Source organism: Dysidea avara, chromosome 4 (genome assembly GCF_963678975.1).
Source record: "Dysidea avara chromosome 4, odDysAvar1.4, whole genome shotgun sequence".
Classification (NCBI taxonomy): Eukaryota; Metazoa; Porifera; class Demospongiae; order Dictyoceratida; family Dysideidae; genus Dysidea; species Dysidea avara.
This window is the reverse complement of record NC_089275.1, coordinates 38,801,060-38,817,763: the sequence shown is the minus strand read 5'-3', so window position 1 is coordinate 38,817,763 and position 16,704 is coordinate 38,801,060. Positions and strand designations below refer to the sequence as shown.

Sequence of the window (16,704 nt, the reverse complement as noted above, 5' to 3'; positions counted from 1 at the left end):
GACAATAATTCGGTTATTTACGGACATTTATGTTGTTCCCATACGATTGTAAACGTGGATGTAGCCGATAATAAGTACTTTTTCATGTATGTTTGCGTCGCTATTACCGCTAGTACCTCCTTGGTTCTGTGATTTAACCAGTGTAAAATTGCCGGAGCGCCTACCGCATTAAGAACCTCGAAGACGAACCTTTCTTGATAGGTACATGGTGTACAATGGTAGATCAATTGCAGCCGAGATTGCAGCTGATTTTAGGGGTTGTTGTTTGTGTACTGAATGATCTGTCAAGTAGTATGGTTGATTTCTGCTACAAGAATGAATTCCCACCAAGTGATAAGTTTGAACTACTCAAGAAGATACCATTGATTGACATAACACATGAGTTTGTGGTTGACAGGATGAACATCGGTGCTCCATTTGTTGTCTCACAATTAACACATGACTGGAAGAGAACAGAGAGATGGACCCACGCTTATTTTGAGGAATTGTTTGCTGATAGTGAACTATTTTCTTCAACCTTCTCAACACTAGATATGCCAACGTTTTCATCAAATCACACTATGGAAGAGGTTTACTTTGGTGTATTTTTGAATGATGAAAAATTATCAGAAAAATTACGCACAGATTATCAGTATCCTAATTTTATCCCGGAGGAATGGAGAAATATTGGTAAGCCACTGAAGAATACAGGTGTGCAGTGAAACTCCTCCATGTAGGTCATGTTGGGACCCAGAATCTTGGTCCATATTTGCAAGGTTTTCCTGTTCATAGAAAAAATATAGAGTTTAATCTGCATGGTGGCACCAAAATCTTAGTAAATAACTTTGAAGAGTAGTTTAAGAGGTTCTGCTACTGTATATCAAACCATAAGTGCATACTGTAGTTTAACCATTGTTCCTTTTTTTGGAGGTTTTTGGTCTCTTAATTATAGTTAGATACCACATACCAGCGTCTTTGAGGCATAAATGCTAAGTAGGAGGTGTTAGAATGACACAACATATATATTCCAAGACGTAGCTGAGGTTTCTATTGCTTCATTCTAAACACCTCCTACGAAACATTTCTGCCTCTAAGTCGCTGGTATTGATGTTAAACTGTTTTAGAAAATGGTCAGCCTGGGACTAGTTAATGGCTCGTCTTTGCCAAGTTAGTGAAGAGTTTACAAAACGCTGTACAGGAAATTCCGCTCAAAAATGTACCTGCCTTCTGAATACAGAGCCAGGCGTTTTACTGTGGTAAACTGGTGATACTCTCTGCAAGTATTGCATCAGTTCGAGCAAGGAAACTTGTGCAAAAGTAAGTCCAGACAAGTATCCTTGCAATTACTACAAGTGAGACTCGATCAGTTAATGGATCGCTTCACCGTGTTCGTGTAGAAGTGAAAGTGTGTGTCATCAAGCTAGTAATGTTAAAATGCTGCTTGTCACATCATGGCAATGGCCCATTTTCTAGGAAATAAGACACCGATACCTGCCTTGGCACTGCAGTTAACTCACTGGTTTAGCCGGGTGGTGAAGAGCATGAGCTAGGTACTTCTTGGCTATATTTCAGTGCTTAACAATAAATTCTTGTGTGCATGGTGATAACTAATTAACTGGTGTGGTTAACGACGAGTCTTAGAGCCTCTTTGTGGATAAATGTGCTTTGTGAACTTTGTAGACTACCTAAAATGGCATGTTTCTTTGAGTTAAAAGGGCGTGTCCCTCTCATACATACACAGGGCAGGCTCAAAACTTTGTCAAGAAATAAAACATCGTACACAAACTATAACAATTAAGGAGGCAATTCTTTTTGTGCCTCTTCAGCAATAAACATATTATAATGAATTATGAAACAAAGAATGAAGTAAAATATACCTGGAGTTACGATTTATGGCAAAATGTATGTACCATTTAATACAAAACCAGATTGAATTTTAAAAATAAATATATCAAGACACACGGTAGTGTGTCGTGCGGCCCAAAAAGCCGGCGCGCCACACCGTGAGTATATTGACAGGAAGAACGAAAACGTCATTTTCACACCTTTGTATCTCGGTGATCACTTATCTGATTGGAACCAAATTTGCTACACAGTTGCCCGCCAGCCAAGGGAGTCTACATTCCAAATTTGAAGGAAATCGCTCCAGCCATTTCCGAGATACGAGCTGCCAAAGTTTCGTTTTTTTTTCTTCGTTTTTTTTTTCTTCTTCGTCTTTTCGCACACTTGCAAAAATTGCTATAACAAGCAAACGCGTACTCCGATCGCCTTGAAATTTGGTACACAGAAAGGGAGTCCAAAGGCGAATCCTAGCATCAAATTTGGTACAAATCCGATGAATGGTTCAGGAGTTATGACCGATTATTCGCGTAAAACAAGATCGATTTGTTGTCACGCCTACAGGGTAAACCGCTTCATGGAATGAGTTGAAAATTGCTATGTAGATGGAGTAACCATCGTAGGAGTGCCTTTTGGTGGTTTGAAAGGAATCGAGATAAAGACCACGGAGATATGACACAAAACCCAACCTGTGTCACAATTACGCGATCGATTTTTATGAATAAAAAAGTATTAGTTTTCACGCCTACTAGGCAAACCGCTTAGAGCAATGAGCTGAAAATCGGTGTATAGCTGGAATAATCTTCATAGAAAGTCCTTGCAGTAGTACAGAAGAATCGGATTACAAACCACTGAGTTATGATTCGAAAGCCAACTCCGTGTAGCAAATGCGAGATCGAGATACTCTAATAGAACAGTCACCCTAATAGAGCATTAGGCTAATTTATTTACTCCATTATAGAATTTTATTACATCACAAGTTATTCTGTAGGGAGTTCAACTGCAAACAGTTAATCTTATAGACAGTTCAGCAAGAAGACAGTCACAATGAGGAGAGTTAAGCAAATATATCTGTATAGAGATTCAGAACATTACAAGTCACACTGAAGAAAGTTCAGCTATAAACAAGTCATGCACTGTGTAGAGAATTCAGCTACAATTAAGTCACTCTCTAGAGAATTCAGTTACACAGAATTCAGCTACACACAAGTCACTGTGGAGAGAGTTCAGCTACAAACAAATTACCCTTTAGAGTGATCAGCTACAAACAAAACACTTTGCAGAGTGTTCAACTGCAACAAATCAACCTTTAGAGCGATCAGCAATGAACAAATCAACACAAATCTACCTGTAGAGAGATCAGCTAGAAACAAATCACCCTGAAGAGAGTTCAGCTACAAAAAATCACCCTGTAGAGACATCAGCTAGAAACTAGACACAATGTAAGGAGTTCAGTACAAATAAATCACCCTGTAGAGAGTTCAGCTAAAACAAATCAACCTGCAGAGAGATCAGCTACAAATAAATCACCTTTTAGACAGTTCAGCTACAAATAAATTACCTTGTAGAGAGATCGGCTACAAACAAATCAACCTGCAGAGAGATCAGCTACACACAATTCAACTTGTAGAGAGATCAGCTACAAACAAATCACCCTGTAGAGAGATCAGCTAGAAACTAGACACAATGTAAGGAGTTCAGCTACAAGCAAATCACCGTGTAGAGAGTTCAGCTACAAACAAACCAACCTGTAGAGCGATCAGCTAGAAACAAATCACCCTGAAGAGAGGTCAGCTACAAAAAATCACCTTGTAGAGAGATCAACTACAAACAAAACATTTTGCAGAGAGTTCAGCTACAAACAAATCAACCTTTAGAGCGATCAGCAACAAACAAATCAACCTGCAGAGAGATCATCTAGAAACAAATCAACCTGCAGAGTGATCAGCTACAAACAAATCAGCTTGTAGAGAGATCAGTTACACACAAATCAACCTGCATGTACAGAGATAAGCTAAAAACAAATCAGAGTTCAGCTAAAACAAATCAATCTGCAGAGAGATTAGCTACATACAAATCACCTTATAGATAGTTCAGCTACAAACAAATTACCTTGTACAGAGATCGGCTACAAACAAATCACCCTGTAGAGAGATCAGCTAGAAACTACACACAATGTAAGGAGTTCAGCTACAAACAAATCACCCTGTAGAGAGATCAGCTACAAACTAGACACAAAGTAAGGAGTTCAGCTACAAGCAAGTTACCCTGTAGAGAGTTCATCTATACAAGCAAATCAACCTGCAGAGCAATCAGCTAGAAACACATCACCCTGAAGAGAGGTCAGCTACAAAAAATCACCCTGTAGAGAGATCAGCTAGAAACAAATCACCCTGAAGAGAGGTCAGCTACAAATAAATCACCCTGTAGAGAGATCAGCTACAAACAAATTGCCCTGTAGAGAGATCGGCTACAAACAAATCAACCTGCAGAGAGATCAGCTACACACAAATCAACTTGTAGAGAGTTCAGCTACAAAAAAATCACCCTGTAGAGAGATCAACTATAAACAATCACCCTGAAGAGAGGTCAGCTACAAACAAAACACTTTGCAGAGAATTCAGCTACAAACAAATCAGCTTGTAGAGAGATCAGTTACACACAAATCAACCTGTAGAGAGATAAGCTAGAAACAAATCACCCTGCAGAGAGTTCAGCTACAAGCAAAACACCCTGTAGAGAGTTCAGCAACAAAGAAACCACCATGTAGAGAGTTCAGCTACAAACAAATCACTCTGTAGAGAGATCAGCTAGAAACTGGACACAATGTAAGGAGTTCAGCTACAAGCAAATCACCCTTTAGTAAGTTCAGCTACAAACAAATCAACCTGCAGTGAGATCACCTACAAAAAAGCACCTTGTACAGAGTTCAGCTACAAACAAATTACCCTGTAGAGAGATCGGCTACAAACAAATCAACCAGTTGAAAGATCAGCTACACACAAATCAACTTGTAGAGAGATCAGCTACAAACAAATCACCCTGTAGAGAGATCAGCTAGAAACTAGACACAATGTAAGGAGTTCAGCTACAAGTATATCACCCTGTAGAGAGTTCAGCTAAAACAAATCAACCTGCAGAGAGATCAGCTACAAATAAATCACTTTATAGACAGTTCAGCTACAAACAAATTACCTTGTAGAGAGATCGGCTGCAAATTAATAAACCTGCAGAGAGATCAGCTACACACAAATCAACTTGTAGAGAGATCAGCTACAAACAAATCACCCTGTAGAGAGATCAGCTAGATACTAGATACAATGCAAGGAGTTCAGCTACAAGCAAAATCACCCTCTAGTGAGTTCAGCTACAAACAAATCAACCTGCAGTGAGATCACCCACAAAAACGCACTTGTACAGAGTTCAGTTACAAACAAATCACCCTGTAGAGAGATCAGGTAGAAGAATTCACCTTGTAGAGAGTTCAGCAACAAAGAAACCACCATGTAGAGAGTTCAGCTGCAAACAAATCACCCAGTAGAAAGATCAGCTAGAAGAAGTTACCTTGTAGAGAGTTCAGTTATAAAGAAACCATCATATAGAGAGTTCAGCTACAAAGAAATTACCCCGTAGAGAGTTCAGCTAGAAGAAGTCACCTTGTAAAGAGTTTAGCTACAAAGAAACCATCATGTACAGAGTTCAGCTACAAAGAAACCACCCGTACAGAATTCAACTACAAACAAATCACCCTGTATAGAGATCAGCTAGAAGAAGTTACCTTGTAGATAGTTCAGCTACAACAAATCACCCTGCAGAGAGTTCAGCTACAAAGAAACCATCATGTAGAGAGTTCGGCTACAAAGACACCACCATGTAGAGAGTTTAGCTGCAAACAAATCACCTGTAGAGAGTTCAGCTAGTAACAAAATACCCTGTAGAGAGACCAGCTAGAAGAGGTTACCTTGTAGAGAGTTCAGCTACAAAGAAACCATCCTGTATATAGTTCAGCTACATTTCAAGTCACCCAGTAGAGAGATCGGCTGCAAAAAAAATCCTGTGGGGAATAATGGGCATGTAATAAATATATGTATATAATTTGTATAATTACTAATAAAATCAAAATAATTGAAGTACTAAAATTCTTCTTTAAGTTCTTTTCTTCTTCCTGTGTTAAAGAAAAAAACACATGGGTTAAAAAAGCCCCAAAGGCAGTATACAAATACAAAAAGAAGTGATATCTAATCAAAAATAGCCAAGCTGTAAAAAAAAGGTGCGGCCCCCAAAAAGGCCATGGTGAAAAAAGATGTGAAATCCAAGGTGGCGGCCAAGAAATGGCTGTGATGGTAGGTTAATGGTTACATTTTAATAACGACAATTCAGGTGAATTTGGTGCCGGTTGGTCTTGGCACAAAATTCACCTGAATTGTTGTTATTAAAATGTAACCATTAACCTACCATCACAGCCATTTCTTGGCCGCCACCTTGGATTTCACATCTTTTTTCACCATGGCCTTTTTGGGGGCCGCACCTTTTTTTTTACAGCTTGGCTGTTTTTGATTAGATACTTATAGCAGGAAGATCTAACTGAGTGTCTGATTTTTAGAAGTAGCACATCAACTTGGTTTGTTCACATTAAAATTATTCGGATGCATTTGTTTCAGGTAATGAGTGGATACACTGGGGGTATCCCCCATGTGGAGCACGACGTCACATGGACCTCATGTGTACCAGTCGGATATCAGTGCAGGTGACTATTAAATGTGTACATATGTCTACCATAAAACTTAGTACACTTCCCTCATGGGTTAAATGTATGAAGGGGCTGTTGGAACAACACAGATATTTACTTTGTATATGTTCACTATGATTAGTACAATGTGATAGGACTGAAATGTAGATTGAGTCTCTCTTATAGGGCAAAACTGTAAAATTGGTCAATTACCTACGGTATGTATATATATCATTTACAAGCTCCTCTGTTCTTAGTCATATATGTTGCCATAATTCTGTCCAGGTTAAAGGAGCTAAGAAATGGAGACTGTATCCAATTGTTGCTGGGACAGACTTGGATCTTCATCTTTCAAACTGGAGTGAAGTACGTATGTAATGTACGTATTAGTATATAACCTGTGCAATGAGTGTGTGCTCATGTCATTGTAAGCTGTAATAGGGGTGTGTGTTCGTGCGTGTGTGCGTGCACACATGTTTGTGTGCGTGCGTGTGTGTGTGTGTGTGTGCGCACATGCATGCATGTGTCTGTGTGGTCATGCTGTTGCTGTGTGTACATATGTTTGCATATATGTGTGTATGTGCATGCTTTAATTGGTGCATAGATTTACATGCATACAAGCTCTCACACACTTCGAAACATATTCTTTTGCAGCATGCACTATTGTATGTTTGTGTGTGTGTGTTTTTGAGTGTACACAGTTGATGTTCTGTGTCTGCATGCATGTTGCATTTACGGTATGTATCAATGTGGATGCCTATGAACTGTCTATCCATTAATATGTGATGCCCTTGTGGTATTCTAGTTGTTCATGTTAAACTGTGTGTCTAACTATACATGTCTCCTGTATATATGCAGTCAGGTCATCCTTGTTTCCATCCAATTTCTTACGTAGGTTTTGAAGCCAGCTGAAGTCACTCTTTGGAATGGTGATGGACTTGTGTGGTTTCCAGGCTGGGAACACGAAACCCACATCACAGAAGGCCCATCTGTCAGTCTGTCATTACATTTTGATAGTCCCAGTACTAGTGTATACCAAAATAACTTTCATCATGAACTGACTGAACGAGTTAGTCAATATTGCAACTGGCACTTGGCCTGATGAAATTGCTTGGCTTGGTGATAGAGGAACAGTTGTGAAGAGTGACTATAAAGTTGATCTTGTCTATAACAGACATGGGGTACAGTGCTTTAGTGAATGTGACTCTCATAGTTTTTATGAATAGTTCATAACGCGTAACTTTTTTTAAGTCTTGATATGTGTTAGCGACATCATACATATAGTACAAACTGAAATAATTTATACCATGGTGAGTTTTGTATTGCGATACTATGGCACAACAACTATGCATGTATTCTATATACTAAAAGTATTAAAAAATATGAACATTTTGTTTCACTTGGTTTTAATAAGAGGAATATGTATCTGAGTTACAAACCCGTGGACCTTCTACTATATGAAACAATGTTTCAACCATTGGATCTTGTTCTTGATGTGTGCCTAGCACAAACAACTCTGAAGAAGTATAGCCTAAATGTTTCAAGGGGCAATTTTTTGAGAATGAGCAGTGCTGCTAAAAATATATATTTTTGTGGATTTGCAAACATACCTGAAATGTATTAGACTATATAGAAGTCTAAATATTTCAAGGATAAAATTTTTGCTGGTAACCCCAAAAACTGCAAAATCAGTAAAAAAATTCCCTATCGAAATATTTAGGCTATACGGTATCCACTGATCCATGAATAATCTTGTCACTTGATTAAATTTACATAGGGAGCATTACTTCACATGTATAATTTACGTATGTCTTCTCTACACTGTAGCTACAGTCGAATGAAAACTACACTAAGCTAGCCATTATTGTATAAAGTAGTTAAAGTTGTAAACATTACTATCTAGTTACTTGGTACACACGGCACATGATAACTGTCTAGTTTCATCATATGGAGGACAAGGTAATGATCCACATCTTCCCTCCACTGGGTAGAATAGTAGACCATCCTTATTAGCTGCTGATCCAACTACTGACTTGAAGGTACTGTCAATGCATGTAAACTGAGAAGGATTATGATTCCAACGTTCAGCCATTAAATATCCGTAATATTCTCTGGTCCATTCACTAGGACAAGTGTACTTTGCTGGTACCATATAGACTGTAGAACGTTGACTGACATAGCAAACTGCACAAGGTACATCATGATCATGGACAGCTCTGTTGAAAATGTGTGTTTGGTATTCTGCTCCAACCATTACTGCTACATCATCCTGTAATTCAGGTTGTGTTCTGAGATAGTTTGGATCTAAAGGTAAGCATTGTGGATTGCTACCACCACCAGAGTGTGTATACTTCTCTCCACCTACTCTTCCGCTATATACCAGTTCAGCAGCTGATGGACACCGGTCATGTCCCCATCTTACATACACAGTTCCTCCATTTATCTCTTCCTTATCTCCTTTGGTACCTTTTTGACCCGGTGGACCAGTTGGTCCTGGCAATCCACTTCTACCGTTCTCTCCTTTATCTCCTTTCATTCCTTGATATCCAATTTCTCCCTTGAGTCCTCTTGGTCCAGGTGGTCCTGTTGGTCCTTGGAATGCCTATGAGTGCATATTATAGTGAGGAACTAAGAATATAATAGAAAATGCAGTGTATAAACCTGTGATGTTCATAAACAAGCACACACACGTGAGCGTGTGAATGCACACACAACACAGTTAAAAGTACGCAGGTAAAACTTCTATGAATATACCCTATAGCAATGACAGAAGTTCATGTGAACTCTTGGTATTGACTATCACACCTTGTATTCCAACGTCACCAGTATCTCCCACATTTCCTTTATCACCTTTACTGCCATCATTTCCTGGCTGGCCTATTGGCCCCTCCTTTCCAGGTTCTCCTTTTTCGCCTTTAAGAAATGAGCTGTGGTGTTTCGAGTAGTCACATGAGAGTTTTGAACTAACCTGGGTTCCCTAATGGTCCTGGATAACCTTGATTGCCTGCAAAGCTAAAATTCAGTGTGTACTATTTACAATGTACTTGACCTAATACTCCTCTTGGTCCCCTATCACCAGGATCTCCTCTTGGTCCAACATTCCCTACATCTCCCTTTTGTCCCATGGCCAGTTCTCCTTTTTTCCCTTTGCGACCATTACTTCCACGCTGACCCTTTGGTCCCTCGTTTCCAGTTTCTCCCTTCTCACCTATATAGAAAGTAATTATGTGAATTTTTACATAATAATACTGATGTTACCTTGTTTGCATTTTTCTCCTTGAATTCCTTGATAACCTTGATTGCCTATGTGGTCAGTCATTGTAACATGCATGCTTGGCACACTACACGTCCACACATGCACACACTACATTATGTAAAGTTGACACATGCATTCACTCTCTCTCTCTCACACACACACACACACACACACACACACACATACACACACACACACGCACACACACACACACCCATGCACGCACACCCACTTTACATTGACACGCAGTGCACGTATTGATTGAGCTGATTTAGCATTACAGCTAGTAGTCATTATTGTATTACGCAGGTCATATAGTGCCAGCAGTCACGTACATTAAAAAAACTTTGACAAAAAAACCTAGGAAAGCAAAAAAAGTTGGGGTTCGAGCCCAAGCCTCTGTATTCATAGTCCATACTCATAACCACTGTATCAATGGTGCTGCAGCTACCCACCTTCCTTAGTTTCTACCTTATAAATGTCCAAATGAAGTAACTTCTATATTATTTTTATATAACAAGAGTGAAAAAGAAACCAAAGCTGAACCCGACCCTTACACTAATAACTACTTGTCACGTGTCCTAAAGTACAAGATCCGAGACAAACTACTGATTGTGTACGTTAAAGTTGAATACTTGGGTAGATGGGTGACTTAAAGTTGAAGACTCGGGGCATACTGGATGCATGCCAACCCTAGCTTGCCTTGATACACCTAGTGTGTTTGATAGTCCAGTTAAATGATGGACTATAGTATGTACAAGTTGAGCTGAATCCTGAAAAACAGCTAAAAATTTTAAGTGGATTTTTCTCAGCAGAGTTAACATTTCAGCCAACCAGATGATTAGTGGTAACAACAAAGGTGCCAACAACAGACACATTACAGTTTGGCTCTATTACTAGTTTGGGAAAGGGCTGTAATGGACATTGTACTTATATGGCTTCACATAGGAAATTTATTGTGAAATTTTGATTGGCCGTAAATATTATGTCAGACATTTGAACAAAAAGATTTTGAAATATTTTTATCAGGTCAAGCAGTTCTAAAAATGAGCCAAATTTCAAGATTGTGTGTAATTACATCCATGAGTTATTAAATGTTTTTGAGGATTCAGCTCAACGCGTAAATACTATATTGCAAGTAACATAGCCATTCACGCTCATAACTGGTGTCGGCACTATATCAACTGCCTATTGTTTATCTAGCAAAGCAATCTATACATGTAAAAAAGAAAAACACAAGCACAACAAATATATCTGCTGTCAAGGATTATAAAATAATATGAATGCTACAGTACAGAATTCTGAGCATTGCCAACTAACCACTCAATACACAGAACTACTATAATTATAACATATATAAAATACTCGCTATAAACTAAGGAGGTTGACTATGTTTAGGCCTGAGTCAAATATGCTCAAACCAAAACGCTTTAAGGAATTTCCCAAAATTTTCACCCATCGTGCTGTCTTTCATTTGTTACAAGTATCTTTGAACTAGGGACCCACCAATTATGCTCATATTATGCTATGCTGTGCTGCTCAAAAATTTACCTATTATGCTTAAATTAATGTTCAATATTATTCACCAATTATGCTCAATATTTATACCTCAGTTCCATGTTTTTCTAGTAATTTTGCACTTTAGAGGAAAACAGTAAGTGGCTGAAGCGTAGACTGTAACTAAATCCTTGCTTGTCAAAAGGCTTGTCACAGAAAAGATCAATATACTCTAATAGAACAGTAGGGTTGGCAATGAAAAACCTCTATAGTTTTCCCCCAACTCTGGGTGATCAATTCTACCCAAGTCTGTATCAAAACCATAAGGTAATAGTACAGTAATTCCCCAGCCTTGCTGTTTCTGTAGCACACATCTTAAATTTTAGCAATTTTTCAGGATTTTGAACAGAAATTTGCAGCAGCATCAGTGATGCTGTTTAGCGCACTTCAGTGTTTCCATGAATGGTATACATCACATGGTGGTCATTATACTATTGAAAACGGATGCATATTCTTGGGGAAACGGATGCTGCAAGTTTCTAAATCATCATGAGCATGAGCAAGAGCATCAGTTTGCGTTGACACGTAAACACAGTAAACCTACACTTAATAAGGTCCAAAAAGGTGCCTGGGAGTTAGTAAACCAACTTTGTACTTTGTTACGTGAGTTTCAGTGGGTTGACTTTTTTATTGCAGACCCGTCCAGTGCCGTTTTTGTGAAAATTGAAGTACAACAAATCATCTTTTAAGCAAGTGTATTTTGTAGAGTACCTCACCCAATAACCCATAAAAGCACTGGACAACATTTATAGATGTTCCTGGCTTCCTGCCCATTTTTATGAATATGAGCCGAAATCTGTCAAAATTTACAACACATGTATGGCTATATCCCAAATGGAAGGCCTCGCGGAAAACATTTGGTCTCTACTGAACTCACTGTTTAAAACTAGACTGTTGGTAGGCTCCATCCCCTGAGTTACAAGTTAATCCAAAGGGGGTTGTTTTATTAGAGTATATTGATCTTTTTGTGTGATTGTATTTTGTTAAGTAAGAATTTATAGTAGTGCACAAGTGTTCTGCCTATTATGCTAGCATTATACTCAATGCTTTCAGGCACCTATTATGCTCATTATTATGCCAGCATAATCGGTGGGTCCGTACTTAGAACATTTTAATCAGTGAAAATGCTCTATTAGAGTATTTCACTATAAGTGACTGTCCTATTAGAGAGTATCAATGTAAGGAGCTATGTACAATGCATTTAAGTGTTCTATTGCAGTTTACAATTTCTACTGACTGCTCTATTAGGGAGTAGCTATCGATCTGTTTTTATGGAATTAAGCTTCACAGTTTGAAATATCCACCTAATATGCTAACATTATACTGGCATAGCACTCCAGCCTATTATGCTTTTTATTATGCCGGCATGTTTCACGCAGGCCTAACTATGTTGATTTTGTTTACAGAACAGTTATTGTAAAGAAGTTATCAAACAGCAAAGTCTAAACTTAAAAAAAAAAAACCAACCTGAATAAATAATGGAACTATTTACTAAGATGAATATACGCATGTGCAACAGTAAAAAAGGGGGCAAATCACAAATAAACCAGCTGTGGAATGGATGATGGATCACAAGGTATGTTAACTATATAGAATAGTTCTTTGGAGTTTAAGACATATTTTAAATAGTTCCATTGTTTATTCAGGTTGGTTTTTAAAAAAGTTCAGACTTTTCTGTTTGATAACTTCGTTACAATAATTGTTCTGTAAACAAAATCAACATATTTAGGCCTGCAAACACCAGTGCATATACAGTATATGTACCCATGCTCATCATGCCACATCTGATAAAACAGCTGACTGTCAACCTTACCTAGCGCTGTCTACATCGATGTATAACACTTTCTTTGTTATTGAGTATAATACCTTTCAACTTGAAGAATGGTTTAACTCGCCTATTATGAAAGGTTACAGTTTGCACTATTACATAACAATCACACATGGGCTTGTCTGCTTCAGTACTAGCACATCTTGCTAACAAGTTTATTCTGTATGGGTGACTGATCACGGTTATGATGCCATACTGCCTTATTTCAGTGATGGCTGTTAATGGGTTAAATTTGCATGTATTCAGGTTATATGCTACAGTATATAGAGTGTTTCCACAATCATTGCACTGATCAATGCAACCATTATTATTAATTTTCACTATTTTTAACAGTATATGTAAGTAGCTACATAGCAAACTGAACAATAATTAGTACTAGTTGTTTTCACTGTACATAAAGTATAGTGGCATAGCCCCCAAAATTGGCCAAATCATGTAGTTTTTCATGAAACCACGAAACATTCCACGTAATTATATAGTACTCCTCGAGATATGTACCATCGTAGATTTGACCTTTATGGTCATTTTTGCACAGAAATTTGACCATTTCTGTCTTATCTCCCTGTGGCATTAATTAACTTGTTAACACATGGCACCAAAGTAAATGTCTTGTAAGCAATTCAACTTGGTTTTTACTTGAAATTAATCTGTAATGTGTGCTCCATACATTAACCTGTTAGAAAATAAATTATAATACCTTGGTGGGAAAAATCAAAAGTTACAAGTTGTTACTCTCAAACAAATTTATAATTTTATGCAATGAAAGATGCTTATTAATAAGATTCTGACTGTATAAATTGCTTAACAGGTTAGTTTACAGAGATATGTTGTAGAACATGCTGAAAACACATATATATTTTTACGAACATTCTGAGCATGTACATTTCATGGTACAAGGTCTCTTTTTAGCATTTCCTTCATTGCTATGCAAAAACTTACACACTAATTTGAATCACCTTTAATTGAGAATCTGATGAACCAAACCTCATGTCTATTGACCAAGTATGCGGATATCATTGTGCCTTGTTTAACAGATGGTGTTTATGTTATATGAAACGAGGAAAACCAATATGCAGAAATCTGGAATATCTGGCAAGTTTTGATATGGGTACAGTGTATAAAATTAAAATAAATTAATTTTGATACAGCAGTTTTGGCCAGAAAACCCCAAATCTCCATGAACCCTAACATACAGTACTACTGTACTGTATAATATCAATATACGTAGCTGCAGTATCTGAAATTTTCAAGTTCATGGTTTTCCATACACAAATGCATGTGGCTGAATTGCCCAGAATTAAGAAGCAACTATTGCTCCTTCTAGGCAGTCACATATTGTAGACCCTTAATTTTCTGACCCTTGTTCATCCATATTCTCATTTATTTGAATGACTGTTCTTTTAGATATTAAGGTGTAGAACACTTCAACAGAGCTCTATTATAAATTTATGGGGCTCAGCTATCAAAGAATTTGCTTATCTACCAATTTCTGACATGCATGCGGTCATTGTACATACCGTATAGAGGGAAACTTTGGCGGGGGAAAACTTTGGTGAATTTGGCGATTCACTACAAATTCGCCAAAGTTAACCTGCCAATTGCTCGTAGTGCCTGAGATTAGCATCTTCATAGCTACAGATTGAGCTTGAATTCACCAAAGTTTATTTTGCCAAATGTGATTTAGCTTGCTATTTGCCAAAGTTTCCCCCTATATGGTAATGTATGGGAGTATGCACAATGTATTATGTATATGCAGCTGCATGGGAAACTATGAATTTAAAAATGCTATATCCCGACCCTGTTGCCTTTTCTGGGCAGTCACATTCATAATATATGAGAAACCATGAATTTTGAAAATGTTATCCCTTTTTAAAACTTGGATAGATTAGTTTAGACATTCTCATTTACAAATTTAGATTGTTAGGAGCAATTTTTATTATCATGCATTATGAAATTCATCTATTGCTGATTTCACTATCAGTGAACATCAGGTTTTAGAGGATAGCACTTTCTTTTGATATAGAATCAACAAAGATTGAAACGTTTTGTGACTGATCAAAATTCTAACTAAACTGCAGCATCATAATTATGCACAAGACATGTACTACCTGTACATTGAGTGCATATAGGTCATTTTACTGTACATACCTAGTACTCCTCTAGGTCCCCTGTCACCAGGGTCTCCTCTTGGTCCAGTATCTCCTTTAGCACCATCTCTTCCCATTGATCCTTTTTCTCCAGGAGGACCCCTAGGACCTGGTGTACCATCTTTACAGTGACAATTATCTGATATCACGAGCCTTAGTAGTAACATCAGTAGTGCAATGTGTCTACGATTTAAAATTTTAAACTGAAATTCTCTATCATCTATCTGAGTGGTGCACTATATGTGTGTGACTACCAAAATTCAATAAGTGTATACTCTATTAGAGTAATTGGGACTACATGAGTCACTATTCATAGAAATATGCATGGTAATGCTGTTTAAGCAATAACTACAGTAAAATAAATTGCCCATCAGTACACTCCCTTTTACATCCAATACATTAATGATAGGCCTTACATTCACTTGTTCCTGTAATTTCACCAACAGTTCCCTATCATACTCTACTTGTTGTTGTAGTAGACTCAGTGATGCCTGAAAGTACCAAGTCACACCAAACATTATTAGTAATACTAGACTAACTACTGATAGTACTAGACTGGCTACCAACACACTATCCTTTGAGTTGGTAGCCATTTTGCGAATGACCTTGTTTGTGTTGTAAAGGCAATTGGTATGCTCATATTATAGTAATTATGTAGTTGCTGATGCATGGCTTCGTGCAGCCAATAGACTCCTCAGAATTATGTTATTTTTACATCACTGCAACTATGGTTTCTCTTGACAATTTATACTGTACTGTATAAATATATGTGACCGGATTTGCGAAAAGGGATCTTCCACACACATCTAATTTATCAACTTTGGCAATTCATAACTTAAGATTGGGAAAAGGTATTGCCTTGAAATTTAAGCAACGGTAAACACCAACATAGGTTAATAGATGGTGGAATTTTCAGGCTTGTATCTTTCTTGAATGCAAAGTTATGGTCTTCCAAGTTCATAGAATTGGATGTGTGTGGAAGACCCATTTTCGCAAATCCGCTCACATATATATATACTAGTGTTGGGCGATATAGATTTTTCTTTTGTCATATATCATGGCAAAATTGATTCACGATATGAATATATATCAGTATACCCATAAAAGTTGATAGCTTACAAGCCACAATACTCAGTCTTAAGGTTGAATCGTGATACCTTTCACTGCTTAATGTACTAATTTGTTAAGCTGCTTTACTGTAGCTGTACCCAGTTATACTGATAGCAAAATATCAACTATATGGAACGTATTATTGTTTTACTAAGTTTTTAAACTCTCAGTAAAACATCAGTGAATGCGGGTTTACTGAAAAGCTACTAAAATATAAACTGTTCCATATACTGGTAATATACCACTCTAGTAAACTAAG

At 37.6% G+C, this 16,704-nt stretch overlaps 1 protein-coding gene and 1 pseudogene across 3 annotated transcripts; one reads left to right on the top strand and one right to left on the bottom strand.

Annotated features, from left to right (window-relative positions):
• Positions 1-8: 8 nt before the first annotated feature.
• Positions 9-7,930, top strand: LOC136252061 (uncharacterized). Of its 3 annotated transcripts, XM_066044417.1 has the most exons (5): positions 9-669; positions 6,480-6,565; positions 6,734-6,765; positions 6,833-6,913; positions 7,443-7,583. In XM_066044417.1, exons 1-5 carry the CDS (start codon positions 216-218, stop codon positions 7,447-7,449), a joined length of 660 nt encoding a protein of 219 aa, XP_065900489.1. In that variant the 5' UTR covers positions 9-215; the 3' UTR covers positions 7,450-7,583. The 3 variants fall into 3 exon arrangements, with proteins under 3 accessions (XP_065900489.1, XP_065900488.1, XP_065900487.1); XM_066044416.1 differs by lacking the exon at positions 6,734-6,765 and having other exon boundaries at positions 7,443-7,930; XM_066044415.1 differs by having other exon boundaries at positions 6,734-6,913; positions 7,443-7,930.
• Positions 7,931-8,362: 432 nt separating this feature from the next.
• Positions 8,363-15,944, bottom strand: LOC136254159 (short-chain collagen C4-like; annotated as a pseudogene).
• Positions 15,945-16,704: the final 760 nt, after the last annotated feature.